This window comes from Ustilago hordei (assembly GCF_900519145.1).
Source record: "Ustilago hordei strain Uho2 genome assembly, contig: UHO2_contig_15, whole genome shotgun sequence".
Taxonomy (NCBI): domain Eukaryota; kingdom Fungi; phylum Basidiomycota; class Ustilaginomycetes; order Ustilaginales; family Ustilaginaceae; genus Ustilago; species Ustilago hordei.
In genome coordinates, this window is record NW_024545281.1 from 24,036 (window position 1) to 44,846 (window position 20,811).

At 50.2% G+C, this 20,811-nt stretch overlaps 4 protein-coding genes across 4 annotated transcripts; 2 read left to right on the top strand and 2 right to left on the bottom strand.

The window, feature by feature from the left end:
* Positions 1–9,964: 9,964 nt before the first annotated feature.
* On the top strand, positions 9,965–10,812 carry UHO2_05701 (putative Shwachman-Bodian-Diamond syndrome protein; the record flags this gene model as incomplete). The annotated part of the gene is made up of 2 exons (XM_041558600.1): positions 9,965–10,423; positions 10,540–10,812. 2 exons carry the CDS (start codon positions 9,965–9,967, stop codon positions 10,810–10,812), a joined length of 732 nt encoding a protein of 243 aa, XP_041414534.1.
* Positions 10,813–10,932: 120 nt separating this feature from the next.
* Positions 10,933–13,236, bottom strand: UHO2_05702 (putative PMT4 -dolichyl-phosphate-mannose--protein O-mannosyltransferase; the record flags this gene model as incomplete). Its single annotated transcript, XM_041558601.1, has 1 exon — positions 10,933–13,236. One exon carries the CDS (start codon positions 13,234–13,236, stop codon positions 10,933–10,935), a length of 2,304 nt encoding a protein of 767 aa, XP_041414535.1.
* Positions 13,237–13,582: 346 nt separating this feature from the next.
* On the top strand, positions 13,583–15,139 carry UHO2_05703 (uncharacterized protein; the record flags this gene model as incomplete). Its single annotated transcript, XM_041558602.1, has 1 exon — positions 13,583–15,139. The coding sequence occupies one exon, from the start codon at positions 13,583–13,585 to the stop codon at positions 15,137–15,139; it is 1,557 nt and encodes a 518-aa protein (XP_041414536.1).
* Positions 15,140–15,213: 74 nt separating this feature from the next.
* On the bottom strand, positions 15,214–18,429 carry UHO2_05704 (uncharacterized protein; the record flags this gene model as incomplete). Its single annotated transcript, XM_041558603.1, has 1 exon — positions 15,214–18,429. One exon carries the CDS (start codon positions 18,427–18,429, stop codon positions 15,214–15,216), a length of 3,216 nt encoding a protein of 1,071 aa, XP_041414537.1.
* Positions 18,430–20,811: the final 2,382 nt, after the last annotated feature.

The following is a 20,811-nucleotide window of genomic DNA, read 5'->3' on the forward strand; positions in this document are numbered from 1 at the left end:
TAGGGCCATCCTCCAAAGCTGCTTGGATCAGTCTTTCTGCTGATATGAACTCATGTCCATGAAGTTTAATAGACTTATAGTTCTTATCAGGGGGATCCTTTTTGTTTATCTTTGGGGGTGCCTGTCATAGGGCTCCCGACTCTTCTGGTTGGTCCTTCTGAGCTTGGGTCTTGAATTCAAGTTGGCCAGTATCCCACTGGATCATTGGTCTCAACCTTTTCAATTCTGAGAAACCCAGTATGAGGTCATACTCAGTGGTGTTGGCCACTGATGCCTCCACTGCCCCTAGTTTGTGTTTTCCAATAACTACCTGCACCATAGCAGAGCTGTTAATGGTGAGTTGGTGTCTGGTGACACCATGTATGGTTCATGTTTTTGTTGGTTTTGTGTTTAAGTGGTACTTGCAGACAAAAGATTCTGAAACTATGGATAAGCCTGTGCCAGTGTTGGTGAGTATTTGAGCCAGGTGATCTTGGATCATACCTGTTAACTCAAGCACCACCTTGCTCATGTTAGCAGAGAAACAAACAGAACATTCTTGATATGTACAAATGGATGGCAACCAGGGTTGTAGGGTGATGCATGCCATCAGGGCATCATCCCACTGATGTTTCCCTCCTCGTCCTCCTCATAATCACTCTCTGCTTCATTGGCAAGAGATAACTGAGCAAGCTCGAGGCTGGCTTGCTTGACTGAATATGCATCTTGCAGTTCTTCTTCAGTTGTGCTTTCCTCCTCAGGACTCGATTCTCCCTCAGGGGCATCTTGTATGGTCACCATGACTTTTGGACCATTAGGTCTGGTTGTTGTTGGCACAGGAGGTTTTCTAGTGGGACAATCCCTTGCCCAATGTCCTGTGCCTCTGCACAGATGACAGGTGTTGCTGTCCTGAGGGTTAGCCTCCTTTGGCTTCTGGGCTTGTAACAGGTGAGGGGGCAGGGGACGATTACCCAATTGGTATGAATTACCTGCAGTTACAGGTCCAGGTTGTTGGGCCTGTGGAATTGCTGATGTTGTTGCTCGTGCAACTGGGTTCATGCAAGATGTAAGTACACTGGGATATCTTGAGGCAGAATGTTGCATCACCATACATTGACGATCAATGTCCTCTACCTCTTGATACCATTCCCAAATACTTGTGGGTGGGTTTCACTTGAACTTCTCCTGGAGACTGCAGGTGAGGCTACTTCTGAATAAGTCAATAACCAAGTCCCTGTCCTCCATATTGACTTGCCCTTCAAGGTCTCTGAACCATTCAACATGTTGAGTAGCTGCACCAGGTGTGTCAGTTGTGAGTTGCATGTTGAGTAGCTTGTTGTAGGCTTCGATTCTCAAATTGTGGGGGTTGTATTGTTCAGTCAAGTGTTGTCTGAAATAATGCCAGTCATGGAACAATCTCCCTTGTCATTTGCAATCAATTTGTATCTTGGATGTCCACCATTCGTGAGCTTTCTCTTCCAACTGGGACCCTGTGTGATGGATCATGCTCTTGTGGTCATATACTCGATTGAATGCAAACCATGTTTCAGCTTCAATCAGGAAGATTTCCACATCCCTCAGATTGAACTTTGGGAAAGGGGTGGAAAGTGGTTTAGACTGACCAGGGGAAGGCTCCCCCATGTTCTTGATGTCATATTCAGTGTCCCTAGGTATTCCTTCATAGGGCTGACTGTACCTCAGCCCAGTAGGGGTCACATACTTCTCGTAGTTCAAATATGATTGCATGTTTTGACCTAGGAATGACCCTGTCCTGTGTGGTCTGGGTGCTAGGTTGGGTTCAAATGACTCCTCATTGGTAGTCTCCTCAGACTGACTGTTGCTCCCAACGAGGGCTTCCAATGACTCCAACCTTTGCACAAAAAGGTTGGTAACTGTCCGATTCATTGATAGAAGCTTCTCCATTCTTTCTTCAGACCTTTCCATTATTCTCTGCAGCTCCTCGAACCTATCCTTGGTGTCAGGCTCCATAATGTTGTCATGGGGCACAACTTGAATGATCCACTCTAATGTAAGTGATCATGTGCCAGAGACTAACTGAGGTTGATTGAGTAAGGTCTACTTGATATGTTTTGCCTAAACATAACCAAGCATTGCCACCTAGTAAGTATCGACTGACTGCCTTGAACACTCCATTCAGAGGTTGCACAGCATGAATGTTGTTTGTTGGTGAGAGGGTGATACACCCTCCCTTACAGTACAAGTGTTCATAGTACTGTTGTTAATGCTCTTGGACATCATCTGGACTGTGATATGCCAATTGCCTACAGAGGATGGGAGTTACTGGACTGCTGGTGTGAATCACTGCCTACAATAACCAACTGGACCACTGGTGTCGAGCAACACTGCCTTCAGTAATGAACTGGACTGCTGGTGTGAAGAACACCGCCTACAGTTGTCAACTAACAGTGATACAACACATGCATTGAGAGTTGTTGCAAGAGCACTGCTATTGCAATGATATGTAACCAAGTAAGTAAAGTATATAGTAAGTAAGTCAGAGTGGATGCCCCTCCACTCATATGCTTGTGGTAGAATGAGAGTATTTATGTGTCTGGTTGGTGTTTTCCCTTGACACCTATCCTGCTCCTCTTGAGGGGCCTTGTCCCCTGTTAGGCACTGTCTTGTCCTGCTGGCACCAATCCCTTCTATACTGCACTCCTACCATTTGCATGGCATATGGGTTATGCAACACTGCCCTCTCACCTTCATGCTCTCCTTCTGCCTGATGTGTGATGCCCCCTTTCGACACAGCTCCCTCTTGACTTTATCTTGTGAAACCTCTTTAGTCACTTGTTGAACCTTGTGACCATACCCCTTGGTCATGTGGTCACATCAGCACAGTTCTGTCTCGACTTGTCTTGTGAAACCCCTTTAGTCACTTGTTGAACCTTGTGACCCAACCCCTTGGTCATGTGGTCACATTGGCATGACTCCAAGTACTTGTTCATATTGGCCGACTAGTAGAGGCATGCTGATCCAACTGACCCTGACCAATCCCATGAGATTGACCTGGATTCCCAGAGTTCGATCGATCTCATAATTCATATGCACTGCCAACCCGATTAATCTCATTGTTCCCTGATGGTTTTTGACTCTGATCAATCTGGTGCACCCTTCATATGTTGATCTTCTGCACACCCTTCATATACTACTCCATTATGCAACATTATCATAACTGCTGCTGATCATTTTGGCGCACTCTCTTGCGCTGGCCAGCCAACCCTATGACACAGGGGCCTGGCACAATGATGAAGTTGGGGCCACCAGGTGGGCACTGATGACAAGAGGGTGATGAGAGGGGGTGCAAGTCACCACCCAGATGAAGTGGGACTAGCCCCTATAGGAGATAAGACAATGACAGACTGTCCATTCACATGGAGTGAGAGAAGCAGAGCCAGAGAGCAGCACCATGCAGTGGATGGGAAGGATAGGAAGGACAAGGAGGGGGAGCAGAGTTGGCAAAGCCTCCCAGAGTAGGAACAGCATCACAGGTGACATTGCAGGAGCAGGTATATAACCATGCTCCTTGTCATAACAAGTGAGTGGATGGACATCCACTCTATACCATATATTACTAGTTATAGCTTTACACCTAAATATACATTAGTACTCAGTCAGCAAGTTGCAATCTCAATAGGTTGCTTCCATTGTAGTGTGTGTGTTGTGTCATGGGCCTGGATGCTCAAGAAGCAGGAGGGTCACGGGTTCATATGGAAGGAGCACAGGTATCGAAGATCTAGTCGATACCAGTAGAGAGCATGGTCGTAGTGCAGTCTCCATGGAGACCATGGACTCCTATGGACTCACATGCAAAGGAGGGCCAAGCACAGCCACGAGGAGGACCAAGCTCAAGGAGCAGGCACAGCCACGAAGAGGACCAAGCTCAAGGAGCATGCAGATGGTTACCACTCAGGGGCTCGAGAGACAAGAGCCAAAGGAACTGTCACTGATCAAAGGAGGAGGAGCAGTGTCGAAGGAGTCGACATAGCTCAAGAGGCACAGGGGTGCCAAGCAGGAGAGGCCCCTGAACAGCACTCGATGAAGAAGGTACTCTCTGGAGAGAGAGCAGGAGCAGCATCGCTGGCGATGCTGTGAAGAGGTATATAACCATGCTTTCTCATCATCATAGGTCGAGTGGATCCTCATCCACTCTACTCACCATACAACTAGTCAATACTTTAGAAACACAAGTACTCATTAGTTACAGTCAGCATAGCAGCAATCTATCAAGGTTGCTCCTCATTGTAGTGTGTGTGTTGTATCACCACTACCTGATGTCTGAAGGCGCCCATAGCAGGTTAGCGGTCCAGATATAGATAGAACCAAAGGCAGTAGTCCACTGTGGTCCGGGGATCACTTCAAGTGTCAAAGTCAACACACTGGACACTCGTGTTGACGCCACCAACCTTATCACCAACACCATCAACCTCATCATCATCAACACTCACCAACCTTATCACCAACATCATCAACCTCATCATCATCAACACTCACACCAGACCTTGGTGTCATCATAACTGAAGCATTGATATTGATCATGCCAAGCTACCCCTGAACGGAGTGTCCACAGAGGTCAGCTGAAACCTACGACAGTATATACAACAAACGCCACCTGTTGTCACTGCACAACTTGATAGTCACCAATACCGAGACAATAGCTGTTGCACAGTTTGATAGTCACCGAGTATCTCGACAGACCGACCTGGGTTTCAGGCGCGAGACCCCTGACATGTTGTATCACTGCTCACTGACATCCAAAGATGGTTCCTAGCAAACCTGCAGTCCAGATAATGATAGAACAGAAGGCAGTCGTCCACTGCAGTCTGGGGATCACCTCAAGCACTCAGTCAACACACTGGACACTCATGTCGATGACATCAACTATCTCAATCACACCAGACCTTGGTGTCAATGCAATACATCTATTGTTATTGATCATGCCGAGCTACCTCCAGACAGAGTTGTCAGGGGTCTCGCGCCTGAAACCCAGGTCGGTCTGTCAAGATACTCGGTGACTATCAAACTGTGCGACAGCTATTGTCTCGGTATCGGTGACTATCAAGTTGCACAGTGACAGCAGGTGGCATTCATTGTATATACTATCATAGGTTTCAGCTGACCTCTGTGGACACTCTGTTCAGGGGCAGCTCGGCACGATCAATATCAATGCTTCGGTTATGATGACACCAAGGTCTGGTGTGAGTGTTGATGATGATGAGGTTGATGGTGTTGGTGATGAGATTGGTGATGTCGATGATAATGAGGTTGATGGTGTTGGTGATAAGGTTGGTGGCATCAACATGAGTGTCCAGTGTGTTGACTGATGCTTGAGGTGATCCCTGGACCACAGTGGACTACTGCCTTCAGTTCTATCTTGATCTGGACTGCTAACCTGCTATGGGTGCCTTCGGACATCAGGTAGTGGTGATACAACACACACACTACGATGAGGAGCAACCTTTGATGGATTGCTGCTATGCTGACTGAAACTAATATATACTTATGCTGAAGTGATAACTAGTTATGGTGAGTAGAGTGGATGAGGATCCACTCGACCTATGATGATGAGAAAGCATGGTTATATACCTCTTCACAGCATTGCCAGCGATGCTGCTCCTGCTCTCTCTCCAGAGAGTACCTTCTTCATCGAGTGCTGTTCAGGGGCCTCTCTTGCTTGGCACCCCTGTGCCTCTTGAGCTGTGTCGACTCCTTCGACACTGCTCCTCCTCCTTGCTATCCTGCTGCTTGTTTGGCACCCCTGTGCCTCCTGAGTGGTAACCATCTGAGCTTGGTCCTCTTCGTGGCTGTGCCTGCTCCTTGAGCTTGGTCCTCCTCATGGCTGTGCCTGGCCCTCCTTGCATATGGCTCGGTCCTCCTTTGCATGTGAGTCTGTAGGAGTCCATGGTCTCCATGGAGACTGCACTACGACCATGCTCTCTACTGGTATCGACTAGATCTTCGATACCTGTGCTCCTTCCATATGAACCAGTGACCCTCCTGCTTCCTGAGCATTTAGGCCCATGACAAGAGTGTCCACAGTGATCAATCAAAACCTGCAATATCAATCAATCTATTACATATTTGGGCAAGGAAAGTCATAGAGGCCTTTCTACAACATAACTTGACAAGAATAATAATACACAGCATGTTACCACATATCTCAACAGGATCTGTAATAGACGCATTTCTATTACAGGTATCAGGTTTCAGGCACGAGACCTCTGACAAACACCACCTACAGCTGATGTCCAATGGTGTTGCAAAGCCCTGCTATTGCAATGATATGTGTCTAAGAGTTAAGTAAAGAGTAAGTAAGTATAGAGTAGAGTGGATGAGGATCCACTCATATGCTATGGTAAAGTAAGAGTATCTATGTGTTTGGAGGGTGTCGTCCATGGCACCACTCCTGCTCCTCTTGGAGGAGTGTCCCTGTCCTCCTCCTACTCCTCTTCTCCTTGTATGTTGATCTTCTCGACACTGCCTGTCAGCGGTCGTGTGCCTGGAACTCAAAAGCCACCAGTTTGGGTGATTTCAACCAGTTTCAGTGAGCATGCTTGGGTATGCACCTGTCAGCCACTTTCACTGAGACTGCTTGAAAGATTATTGGTTCAACAAGTTTCAGCTAACTGCTGTGAACACTCAGTTCAGTGGTAACATGGCACAGTCAGTTCTTGCTTGTTGCAGAACACTGAATATATGGAATGGTGATTCATTGACTCAACACAAGTGTGTCAGGGGTCTCGCGCCTGAAACCTGAGATCAGTAGTAGTATCAGTACTATCACCAATTCTGTTGAGTTATGCGACAGTGCTAATGGTATTACAATTCCTAGTGAAATATGTGACAGAACTGTCTCTGCCGCTTTTCTCATTGGAATCTGTAGTTGTATTGATGTTATGACAGATTTCGACTGACCACTGTGGACACTCTGTCCAGAGGTAGCTTGGCACGATCAAACTATGATATGACTCTAAGTGAACTTGATGTTGACACCAATGGTCTGGTGTGAGTATGGATTGATGATGCTGACACAAGTGTCCAGTGTGTCAACTAACACTTGAAGTGATCTGCAGACTGCAGTGGATGACTGCCTTCGGTTCTATCGATATCTGGACTGCTGGTTTGCTAGAACCGCCTTCGGGTGTCAGGAAATGGTGATACAACACACATGCTTCGATGAGGAGCAATCTATTGATTGCAACTTATGCTGACTGAAAACTAATGAGTACTTATGTTTCTAAAGTATTGACTAGTTGTATGGTGAGTAGAGTGGATGAGGATCCACTCAACCATTTGTGATGAGGAGGTAGGACTATATACCTCTTCACAGTGTCACCAGCGACACTGCTCCTGCTCCCTCTCTCCAGAGAGTACCCTCTTCATTGAGTACTGCACAGGGATCTCCAAGGAGGCGCCTCCTCTGCATCAAGCCTTGACCCTCCTGTCTTTCCTGAGCTGTGTCAACTTCATTGACACTGCTCCTCCTCTTCATGTCCCTTTTGCTGGTGTCCTATACACAGATCTCCTTCCTTTGACTGGTGACAGTTCTCTTCTACTCCTGTCCTGTGGGCCCCTGAGTGGTAACCAACCATGTGTCACTGAGCTCAATCCCTCTTGCATGTGAATCATTGTATGGACATCCTTACTACCGATCTCCACAGAATCTGCCACATGATCTCACTTGCTGCAGATTCTGGTGGGATTTGTGATATCGACAATGCTTGTGCCGATTTCGCTGTGGTCTGCCATACAGCTGATTCTACTGCCAATCTTGGTGAACTCTGTCGCAGCTCCTACGATCTACCCGATTCCACGATTCCTGTGCTACCTTCATATGAACTTCGGTCTTTCCTCGTTCTGCGCACCCAGGCCCATGACAAAGTGTTTGAGGTGTCAATGAGCAAGTGGCAAATCAGTGAGAGAAGCCTGGACTGCAGTATGAGTACTGCCTTTGGAGAAGTGATTATCTGGACCACAGTAACTACTGCCTACAGATGATGTCAGTGAGAGGTGTTACAACACACCTGCTTAGATTAGTAGCAATGGCCTGTGATTGCACTATGTGATGGAACAACTAAGTATACATTACAGTAGAGTATAGTTTAGTTAAGAATAGAGTGGATGCCAGATCCACTCATTCACTATGACAGAGGGGTGTATATATATCTTCATGCAATGGTGTCTACATCACTGTGGTCCCCCTCCCTTCCTTACAGGGTATGGCCTCCCCATCCATCCTGTTCTATCTGACTCCTACTACTATCCTGCCCTTCCTATCCTTACTCCCTTGCTGAGGCAATGATCCTCCTATGCTGACTTCATCATGCTCAGGGGTCTCCTCCCACCTCATCTAGTGGTGAGGTCACTTGTTCCCTGCTCTCAGTGGCTGTCCCTTTGATCTTGGTGGGATGCCCTCATCTCATTGTGGGGCTGGCTGATCTGCTTCATCTTGGGCCAGTCTCAGTGAAACTCCCCAGTACCCACCATCTCAACCATTCTTGATGAGGTTTTTCCCCCCCAGCTCACTGTCTGACCATTCTCAGTGAGATTGGTCAGAGCCCCTGGGTCTCAACCAGTTCCACTTCTGGTGCACTGAGCTCATTTTGGCAGCTGTGCAGCATGGCTGCTTATGATCTCTGCGCTGGCCCTATGACACTGCCCATCCTCCTCATGGTACCAATGCTGATCCTTTCAGCCTGGCCCCCTCTCCTCCCAATCTGTGGCCATTCCCTTGGCCCCTATCTGATGGCTCTCCTTGACCTTGTGACCATCCATATTGTTCCACTGCCATCCATGCAGTCTACCTTGTGACTGGGTTATGTGATGAAGAGCACATTCCCCCTGTGGTAACCTGCTGCTTGCTCTTGAGCTCTGTCCTTCTCTTGGCTGAGCTTGGACCTTCTCCTCACATGTGAACCCTTTCCTGTTGTCCTGACCTCCCCCTTGACAATGGAGGTCTTCCCTACCAAGTCTCCCATTGTTTCCTTGTAGTCCATTGGCTTGTTCCATACCAATGGAAGCTTCTTGCAGTGTGTTTGGTGAAATCAACCAGGTAGTTGTATTCTGATTGATTGATTTCAGCAAAATCAACCAGACAGATGTGACACAGTTGTTGTCAGGTGAAATCAACCAGAAACCCATGATCTGGTTGATTTCACAATTTTGTGTGCACAAGGCTCCTCATACCTCATTTTGGATCTTCCTGTGCAGCTTCTGTGACACCTTTGCTCCCCTTCTCCTTGAGCTGTGTGTCGAGCTCTTTGACACTGCTCCTCCTCCTCATGGTTATTCACCAGTCTCCTCGACACAGCTCTCCCTCCTCCTAACCGGTGACCATGTGCCCTCCTCGATTGCCTTTCTGGTTGTGAGCATGTCCCTCTGTGTGGTAACCAACCATGTGACACTGAGCTCAGTCTCCTTCCTTGCACACACTTGCTTCCTGTATGACTTCCTTGTCATGTAGTGTTGGGACCCTCCTTTTCTGATCCTCCCATTGCTCCCTTGTGAACAAATGACCTGTTCTGTACTGATGGGGTTTCATGCAGCACATTTGACAAAACCTACTGAGTAAGCTTGTTCTGATCAATCTTGGTGGGATCAATCAGGACTCCATGTTGCAGTTGATTCCGCAATTTACACACACCACACACCCAATCAGACCTTCAGCACCTGATGCTTGCTTCAGATCTTCTGTGCATGCCTTCTGCGCAGACCCGGTGAGAGGCTTCTCAACCAGAGGCAACAAGAACAAGGAACTGGCTTGAGTGTGGGTAATCAAGTAGTGTGTGATGTGTATCGCACGAGAAAATACCAACCAAACCTTCTCGTGCGGCTAGGCTAGTATTCGCACGAGAGAGTAGAGAGGCGTGAGAAGCTCTCTCTCTTTCTCTCTTTCTCTGATTCTCTGTACGACATTGCGCTTTGCTTGCCCACCTCGATCATCGCTGGAGCATCGCAGTGTACAATGCCGATCAACCAACCGGCGAACCAGATCAGGCTAACCAACGTCTCGGTCGTGCGGCTGCGGAAGGGTGGGAAACGGTTCGAAATCGCATGCTACAAGAACAAGGTGCGCGAATGGAGGACGGGTGTGGAAAGCGATCTGGACGAGGTGGTGCAGATCGCGAATGTCTTTCTCAATGTATCCAAGGGTCAGATTGCGCCGTCGGGTGAGTTGCAGAAGGCTTTTGGAACGGTAGAGGTGGAAAAGGTTTTGCACGAGATCCTTAGTAAGGGTGAGTTGCAGGTTGGCGAGAAGGAACGGAGGCATGAACTCGAGAATACTTGGAGGGATATTGCAACCCAGGTAGCTGCAAAGTGTGTAGAACCGCAAAGCAAGAGACCTTATACCGTGGGGATGATCGAAAAGGCGATGCATGATGTCCATTACTCGGTCAAGTCAGGCAGAAGCGCCAAGCAGCAGGTAGGTTAAACAACCAACCAACCCCCCCCCCCCCCCCCCCCCTGGCATTCCCGCAAGGCAAAAGAGATAGAGTTACTCACCATCCATGCACCCTTGCAATGCCAACACTCGAACAGGCACTCGACGTAATACGACTTTTGCAAGAAAAACAAACGATCCCCATCGAAAGAGCTCAAATGCGAATCCGTATCACCATCCCCACCCCCGCGGCCAACAAGGTCAAAGAGCGCCTGCTGGCCTTAACACAGGAGGTGGAAAGGCAAGATTGGTCGCATGAGTGGCAGATGGTTGCTTGCATCGACCCAGCGGCTTTCAAGAGTATCAATCAACTGATTCAGGGCGAAATCGTGGGCGGCGCAAGTGTCGAAACGCTCAACTCGACTGGCTAGGCGGAATGCATCCGTTTTTGTTTTCGTCGAGATTGTATGAGACAGTGTGTGAGTGTGTGTGTGAGAGTGTGTTAAAAGACGCAGAGGGGAGAGGGGAGAGGGGAGAGGGCTGAGGACGACTCACTTATCAAAGTGAAGCGTCCAGGAAGCAAGCAACTTCCTAGCATGCACCTCTGCATTGGTCAAGCCTGGAGTACCATAAGTAAGCGGACTGAGCCACCAAAAGACGGCAAGCAAAGCAGCGAGAACGACTGCGATCACCACCCTCGCCTGCTTGGGCACAAGGTTGTCCATGCTCGGCCTCAAATCCCTCAGCCTCAACAAGGGTCCTGGGTGCGAGATGGGCGACTGGATCGTTTCGCTAGCGACAAAGTTGAACACACCACCAGCGACCAAGCAGGCGCAAACGTGGGCTGGCAGGTAGTGGTGGATGAAGAGTTGGCGGGACATGAGGAAAAAAGGAATGTAGTGGCACGTCCAAGCAAGGACAAAGAAGCCGGTCGAGCGATGCAACCTCTTCCTCACTGCGGTAGCGATAGGATAGACACCACGACGGCGAGCGAGCAAATCGGCAGCAACAAGACCGACAAAGACGGAAACGCCAAGTACGCTACCCCACCAACTGACGAGGTTGCCGATCATGTAGATCTGCTGCTGGCCTTGGTCCTGCGTCCAGAAGGAGATGCCTTGCAGCAGGAAGGGCCAGTTGATCGGTCCGCTGGCATAAGGATGGCTTTGCGTTAGGCCGGCGTTCTGTTGCAACATCTGCAGCTGAAGCTCGAGCCACTTTTTCATGAAGCTCATCCGCATCACTTTGCGAGCAGGTAAGGGCTTCAGACGCTCTTCGTAGTCTGGGCTTTGCGTGCTGGGAGCCAGATGGTCGACGTACCAGAGACACGTTCTGTCGACAGCGTTCTTGTTACCGTTGACCTCCTGCTGGTTGAAGGCCCAGTCGGGCAGAGCTTCGGCGTGCGTCCACATGCAGACGCGAGTGTTTTTGTGCACCAGACGGAACCAGGAAGCTTTGCTCTTGAGGATTTTCTTAGGAGCCTCTTGGTCGAGCAGGAGCTCAAAGAGCGTCTCGTCGTAGCGAGAGGTCTCGTTGGCAGCAGTCGTCGTGAACTCTTGGTTGGTGGGCATGAGTGGAGAAGCAACGTCGTGCGTCAAAAGGTAGGAGTTGGTGTTGATGTGAAGCAGACGGACGAGGTCCTTGTTGTGCACCAAGCGGCCTTGCACCTCGTCCTGTGGGATGGGCTTGGTGGGCACAATCTGCCAGAGGTTGTTGGTATCGTTGTGCGGGTAGGCGGTCACCTGCTGGCCTTGACTCGAGATACGGCCGTCGTCGTACTTGAGTGGGTAAGGGTGGGCGTGGGAATGGAGAAAAGCTTTGGTGTTCTTGTGTGCGATGGTGATCTGGTCGTAGTACTGAAGCTCGCGTGCGCTGCTGAGCATAGGGTTGCCTTGCAACGTTTGCTGGAACTGCGAGCTCATGAAAGCATCGCCAGGTCCACTCTTGATGAGGATGGCAAAGTGCACCCAGAACCAGAAGAGATAGATGGCAAAGGGAAGCACGATAAGGCTCAAGACCCTTGCAAGAAAATGACGAGCGACCTGCTCCATCTCGAGTCCACGTCGAATGTCCAACAACCTCCAAAGATCCCAAGCGACCGCAGCGCCGATGGTGATAAAGGTGAAGAGGCCGACCATCTTGCAACTCATCGTCATTGCGAGACTAAGACCGGTAGCAATGAGCCAGGACCACCATTTGGCACCAAACTCGTTGTAGCGCAGCTTGTAGAAGCGAATGTAGCAGTACATGCTGAGCATCATAAACAGGATCAGAGGAGCGTCGAGGAGGATGAGACGATCCTGTGCAATATGAGCGTTGTCGAAGAGCAAGAGAGCAGCGCTCAAGACGCCAATGAGGGGAGCATATCCACTCTCCCTCATGATCGCGTAGATCAGCGGCACCTGCAGACTGCCGATGATCGCGGGGAGAGCGCGCATGCGCATGTAAGGAACCTTGTTATCCACGTACTTGTCTCCGATCTGGTCGAATTCGAAGCTGCCATCGAAACCAGCCATGTAGCCGGCAAAGGCATTCATGAGTTTTGCCAGAGGAGGGTGGACGTCAAAGTAGAATTCACGACGAAGGTAGTAGGCTGCAAACTTGCCGAAATGCACCTCATCGAACACCACCTCGTCCGGAAAGGAGATTTTGTAGAAGCGCAGGCAAGCAGCGAAGATCAAGAGCGAGATTGTGATCATCCTGTCTGCTGGATGAGAGTGCATCTTGGGATCCAAGGCTTTCGGTGTCGATCCATACTTGGAGTCCAGCTTTTTGTTTTCGTTGTGGTGCATCGTCTTGCCTGCTTGATCCTCACTGCCGCGATACCGGAGCGACTGACCTCGTGAAGCGTCCATTGCGAGGGGACGAGCAGGGAGAAGAAGGAGCAGAAGAGATGATGATCGTGATGATGGCAGAACGACAAGAAACCAATCGCAGTTGATCGCGAATTTACCTGGAAATCGGGAGCCGGAGATCGGGAGTCGGGAGTCGGGAGTCGGAAATTGAAATTAAAAAAAAATCGAAAATGAAAAAATCGAAAAAAAAATAAAATAATAATTCAAAATTCGGATCTCGGATCTCGGATTCCGGATGGAAGTTTTGTGGCGGTGCACCGACCAAGTTGTCCTTCCTCCTCCTCCTCCTCCTCTTTCCTCCTTCCTCCTTCCTCCTTCCTCCCCTTTTCATCTCGCCAGACCTGATATGGACATCGACAGTGCCGCTGCATCCTCGGGAGTCACAATGGAAGATCTGCTTTCGGCAGGATCAAAGGCATACTCTGCTACCGATGCTACTCCCGATGCTGCTCTCTCAGCACAACTCGAGCGGCGCAAACTTGCTCGCAGTCTCGCTATTCCCACTTCCGATGCAAAAGTCAGGCTAGGTCTTCGAGAGCTGGGAGAAGCGACAAGATGTTTTGGAGAAGGCGAGATGGATCGTCGCGAGCGTTTGCGGCAGCTGCTCGCCCAACGCTTGCAGGAGACAGGACAACAACTGGCAGGTGCATCCCAAGCATCTCCTCCCCATAGCGACGACGGCGACGAAGACGACAGCAGTGACGAGCAGGAGCAAGAATTCTACACAGAAGGACCGCCTGCGCTTCTCGAAGCAAGACGGAGGATAGCATGCTTCTCTCTGCAACGCTCCAAACTGCGTCTCGCTATGCAACGCAAAGATGCTAAAGTGCCACTGGCATCGATGGTCAAGCTACGCAACCAAGTTTTCCAACCCATCAAGACATATGCCAATCTCGGATCGCAGCTTTGCGACGATCGACCGGTCTCGATGATCCGCTTCTCACCCAACTCGCAACTCTTAGCAACGGCAAGTTGGTCCGGCAGCATCAAACTCTGGGAGGTGCCGAGTGCCACTCACAAAGCCACCTATCGAGCACAGAGGGACAAGGTCGGTGGGCTGGCTTGGCATCCGCGTGCGACGCTTTCACACGATCCTGCTGCAGTCAACTTGGTTTCCGGTGCAGGCGATGCCTCTGTCTGCCTATGGAGTCTACAGAGTCACCGTCCACTGGCAAGCATGGAGGGACATGAAGCGAGAGTTGCAAAAACAGCTTTCCATCCCAGCGGTGATTACGTCGCAAGTGCATCCTTCGACGGCACATGGAGGCTCTGGCATCTTTCCACTACACAATGCTTGGCCGTGCAGGAGGGGCATAGCAAACCAGTCTACTCGGTTGAGTTTCAGGATGATGGAGCCTTGGTGGCAAGTGGTGGTTTGGATGCCATAGCAAGGGTGTGGGATATGCGAACCGGTAGGACGGCCATGGTGTTGGATGGACATGCCAAAGAAATCCTATCCATCGATTTTGCGCCTAATGGTTACCAGATCGCCACCGCTAGCGGCGACGATACTGTGAGGATATGGGATATGCGTACTCTCAAATCCATCTACACCATCCCAGCGCACAACTCGAGCGTTTCCGACGTTCGCTTTTTCCGTTCTCTCAGCCACCGCAAACATCCTTTCGCCGAAAGTAACGCAGAAGAAGAAGAACAACAACAACAACAACAACAACAACAACAACAACAACAACAGGAGCATGCAATCAGCAGCAATGGTCTCTACCTCGCCACCTCTGGCTACGATGGAATGGTCCGCGTTTGGTCCGCCGACGACTGGCAACTGCTAACCACGCTCAGCAGCGATACGGGTAGGGTGATGAGTGTCGATATAAGCAGCAATGGAGAGATGCTTGCCAGTAGCGAATCAACTCGCACTTTCAAACTCTGGGGGTCGCTGTAAGCATCCAAACGGACCAAAGCCACCTTTGGGCAGTCGGGTGGCAAGAGAACAGAGAAATAAGACTATCGGCCTCCCTAATGACTGCCACCGCTGTAGTAGGGTCGGTGGGAAGCCTGCTGGAACGAGGGAGGATAGCATTCCTTCTGGCTCCCACCCTCGTCCTTGTAGGCACTGCTCATGTTCTGCTTCCATCCTTGGCCGCATGTAGGGTCTCCTGGGTAGCCGTAGTTGTAGCCGTGCCACTGTCCCTGATGATGATGCGGAGGCAGTGGTGGCGCCATGCATTGCCCCGATGGGTACTGCAGTGGAGGCAGGGTCTCAGTACTCCGCTGTCTCTGCAGGGCAGGCCAGGTGTTCTGCATTGCAGGTGCAACAGATTGATGCTGGTCCCATTGTGGCAATCCATGCCCATTGCTGATACTTGGCAGTGCCGTGTTGCCAGAAGTGCCGTTCTCGACGGGATCGAACCATGGCACGTTGTTAGTCCAATCAGTCGTCGACATCGGACCAAAAAGATCGAACATGGGAATATCAAACATACCTCCATTCCCACCAGCAGCGAGAGTAGCATTCCCCTGTTGCGGTAATCCTGAACCCAAACTACCACACTCGAGCTTCTGAGAAAAGCTTTGCGCTTGGTCTACACTAGCATCGTTGAGGTTGCTCCCATTGCCACTGTTGATGCTGCTTGCCGTGTTGACACTGGCCTTGGCAAGATCGTTGGACATGTCTGGCAACTCAGGCGATCGTTTGCCTACATTGGCAGATGTGGCGAGCCGACTTTTGAAATGCCATGGTACTGCTCTGTGCAAGGAGGATGCAAGCTTCCACTTCTGCATAACTTGCACCATCTCTTCAATAAACATGACACCAATCTGACAGATACTTCGTCCTGGCATAACATCCTCCTTCCACTCGGCCAGATGCGGAGCGAGACTAGGTAAGCGTCTCGAAGCAGGCTTAGATCGGATGGGAGGCAAGTACTCGTTGCGATCCCACTCTTCCAGTCGATGGAGTGTGTGGATCATCATGACCAGGTGCATATCCACCGTGAGGGGAAGATGGTCAAAGCCGTAGAGCGAGCATGCCGTCTTCTCGAGGAATGTCTTGCAACCATCAGTGGCGAATGCAGTGGTGAGCAGCATTGGTGCACCTGTTGCTTCCATCCAGAGAGATCCACGCTGCACGTTGCAAGCTGAGCCACCTTTGGTCAGGATATCCGGTTGTGAATAGCCGAGTCCACGATCAAAGAGGTGGAAGGTGCTAAGCATGTTGTGCGTCTCGGCATCCCTTCTTTCCGAGATCGTTGTGGACTGGTTACGGAAGCTGATATCCAAGCGAAGCGCCTCCACCATCTCGTTGGCGGAAAAGCCACGGTTCAGCTCGCCAGTCATAAAGGCACAGATAGCGAGACAGGGCAAGAGCTCTTGGAGCGAATAAGACTCGATCGTCGCCCAGTCTTCCAGCAGAAGCGCGGGACGGACACTTGCAAATACACTGAAAGCTTGTGACTTTGCGCTTTGCCAAAACAGCTGCTGATGCGACGAGTTGCTAAGCAGCTCCAGCATCTCCTTTCGAGTCTGCTCTGTCGTAGGCGTCGCAGCTTCGGGCACGCTCTGCGGCGGCTTGCTTGCGTTGGCAAGGATACGATACATTCCAGCAATAGTGTCCATGAAGCGAGCCATGGCTTTGAATCGATAGACAAGACCAGTACGGCCTGCTGAACGAAGAATGCTGTCTTCGTCTAGACCAGGGAAACGCTTCTCGGTGGACTGGAAAGGATCGCGCTCTCTGCGCTCGATCTTGCGACCTTGATTATCGATGGCAACCATGAGATCTGCTTTGGTCGTCATGTCAGCCAGTTCCATGGGACGCAGGGTGGAGTTGACAAAGGAGAAATGTCCTTGCCAGATGCGCAGACTGAGCCAGATCGAGGCGCCTGCGAGATGCTTGGCGAGAGAGTTGCGCCTCTCCTGCGCCTCTGCAGGATCGCTGGGAATGGGACGACGACAGAGATCCATGACACTGTCGATTGCCTTGTCCAGATCAAGACGGCGTGCAATGGTAAGAGCAGCTGCTAGAAGCGCTTCGCCAAGCAAGCCGTTACCGCGCTCTGCCTGTGCAGAGCCAGCCAGGCTGGTTCCTACGAGCGAAGGCTCGTGTGCCAAGAGAAGCTCGAGTGCCTGCACAGTGTACATGTCCCTTGGCGTCGAGAGCAAGATCTGACTACCAAGCTGATCCACCAAGGTGGAAAGCTTGGTAGGCAACGGGTCGGTGAGAGGCATTGCATGACGACAAGCGACAAGAGACATGGAGCTGAGCAAAAGTGCGCTCGACACGCTGGGCCTGTTGCAATGCTCAGCATACATCTCATCCAGGCCGGGAAGATGCGGATGCCATAGAAGATACGGTTTGAGCAAAGGCTTGAGATAGGCGAGAGTATGACGCGGGATGAGATCGAGAATGTCGAGATCGCCCAAGTCGCGATCGATACGCAGGACAAGGTAGGAGGTGAAGCTCGGTTGTTGTGCAGCATAGTCGATCAGAACAGACAAGGGTCTCCAAAGCGAAGTCCACGTACGCCCAGGCGGTTGGAGGGTGCAATATGCAGCCAAAGTGGCAGAGTTGCCCGCTTTTAAAAGATCCGAGCGAGAGCTTGAATGAGAGTTGCGATGAGCCGAGGCATGGCATGGATCGGGTGGCGGAGATGCACCTGAAAGCGAAAGGCGTCTAGATAGATGATCTACAACCGGATTGAAGAACTGTACGGATGCCAGCGACGAGGCTGCTTCCCTCGAGCTGCTAGCCTGCCTCGAGGATGCGCGATGAGGCGGCAGGTGCGGTGCATCATCGTAAGTCGTTCGCTGATCGCATACACGAGCAGCAGCTGCGAGCTCTTCCAGAGAAGCGGGACTGCGAGGTAAAGCGCCGGGCTCTGGCTTGACGAAAGGAGGCAAGCATGTCGATGTCGATGCCGATACAGATGCGGATGCGGATGCGGATGCGACACTTGCAGCAGCAGAGGATACCTTTGGTCTGCGTTTGCGATCGCCATCCCATACTACGCAGTCGAGCGAGAGGACGTTGCATCGATGGCAAGCTAGCTGGCTGGAGAGCGGTGTCATGGAAGAAGGAGTGGCGAGACTGTGTTCAGGTAACTCGCACCTCGCCTTCTTCTCTCGACATTTGAGACAACTTCGTTTGGCATATGCTCTGCGTCTTGCCGTCGGCTTGCTCGGAGGTCTCTCCTCCTTCGCTGGCTGAGATGGTGTGCGCCTGTCGGCAGGCATGATGGTGGCCGCCGTGATCCGTGTCTCGGCCTAGACGCTGACCAAAGTCCGTTACTCCTTTACTCGCCACTCCGCTTCTTGATTGCTTCCAGCTTGGGCGAGTGGCAAAGCATGATGGTAGCAAAGAGCAAACCAACACACCTCCATATTTGCGGCGACAAGAACGGCTATTGCCACCCAAACCCGAGTCACTCACATACGGCCGATAAGAGATGCAATCTAACAGCAACTATCTTGCTTTCCTCTTGCCCCCCTTGTGCAGCCAAGTGGCAGGCTTTGCACCTCATCCTCAGAGCAAGAGGCCAACAGCAGCTCAGCAATATCAGCAGCATGCTCATATCCACTGCCCAACATGGGTCCAGCAATGCAGCCTTGCATAGTCTCTGCAGCAGTGATGCAGTGCTCAACATGATAGATGTTGACCACAATAGCCTGTAAGGCTCTGGATGCAGTTCTTGAGATATGCAAGCTCTTGTTGCACTCATACTTGCCTCTCAAGAGAGTCTGTAGTTCAAGTGTCAAAGATCTCAACTCTTGTCAATGGCAATGTGAGAGAATGGTGCTTCTGTCAATCCAGATCAACTCTCCTTCATTGAGGTACAGGCAAGGCTTCTTGTGCATGTTGCTGCCTGAGGCCCAAACTTTGCAATCCTGAACACTGCCATGCTGGCCAACAACTGATTAGCAAAAAGTCTTATGAGGAGGAGTGCAGCAAATCGAGCATCAGGCAAATCAAGGGGTTGACAACAGAGCTCATCAAGATCTGTAGTAGAGAGGCTCTATGACAGATCTCACCCAGATCAGCATGAGCAAGGATTGTATCACAAATTCCACCAGGATCCATAATATCATGATTGTATGATGGATCTCACATGGGTGCCAATTTCACAGACATCTCAGCAGGACAAGATGGTGAGAACATTGGGTTGGCCACCCTGATGAAGCAGGGGGCCAACTCAATGATGGACAAGGAGCAGGAGAAAGGACAAGGAGCAGCACTGAAGAGCAACTTCACAGAGTAGTCAGGATGGCTAGGAGGAATGCAAGGAGGAGGGACAGTGTCAGAGAGGACCCCCTGGAGCAGTAGCAGTGTTGCAGGCAACACTGGGGGACATGTCTATATATATATATGACTATGCTTCTCATCATAATAGTCAAGTGGAGATCAATCCACTCTACACCATACATTACTAGTTATAGCTTTCACATAAGTATACATTATTATTCCATTGACAGTTGCAATTGCAGAGCATTGCTTCTATGTAGCACATGTGTTGTATCACTGCTCATCGACATCATCCAAAGGCAGTTCATTCTGTGGTCCAGATATCGATTGACACCAAAGGCAGTTCATACTGCAGTCCAGCTCTCTTGATCATTAGAACCAAAGGCAGTCATCCACTGCAGTCCAAGGATCACCTCCCATTCTATCAACACACTGGACACTCGTGTTAAAGCAACCTCATTGGCACCAGACCTTGGTGTCATCTCTCAGCATCTATTGGTTAATTGATTGTGCTGAGCTACCTCTGAGCACAGTGTCCCCAGTGGTCAGTCAAAATCTGCAATAGCAATCAATCTATCACATATTTGAGTGAGAAAAGTCATAGACAACTTCTACAACAGATTTCAGCAAGGATAAATATAAAGGCCTTTTACCACAGATCTCAATAAGATCTGTAATAGACACATTTCTACTACAGATATCAGGTTTCAGGTGTGAGACCCCTGACACAAGTCTCGCAGGATCACCAGCGCTACATTGATGCTGTGAAAGCCTTTTTGTAAGTGGTTGTGTTCCTGCAACCCGAAATCTATGGCAAAGGTCAATTAGGATCGGTCTCAGTGAAATCTCTTGTATGAGCTCTTTACAATCGGTTTTGCTGGAATAGATTGTAAAGCTGTTTACAAACAAATTCCAACTAACTGCCATGAACACTTCATCCAGTGATAGTGCAGCACAATCAAGGTCCTAAGTGACTTGCTGAAGCTATACAAGTGTATAGTATGATGGTGTTGTCATAGGACCAGATGCACAGGAAGTTCTGGAATAGAATGAGGAGAGACCATGGGCAGTAATCGTGGGATCGGGCCAAGGGAAGAATTCTGGCAGAGTTCACCAAGATTGGTAGTATCAAGATCTTACAACAGAAGTCATCAGGATTGGTACAAATGGGATGTTACAGCAAAGTCCACTGGGATCAGTATTAGATTGCCCATATGACAGCTCTTACCAGAAATGGCTGGAGGAAGCATCTCCCACAGATCTCATAAAGGTGGCATGAAGTACAATGGGTTTGACACCCTGATGAAGCAGGGGCCAGGCACGATAATGAACTTGGCCCAAAAGAATGGGTGCCAGCACCTGAAGTCAGATGAACA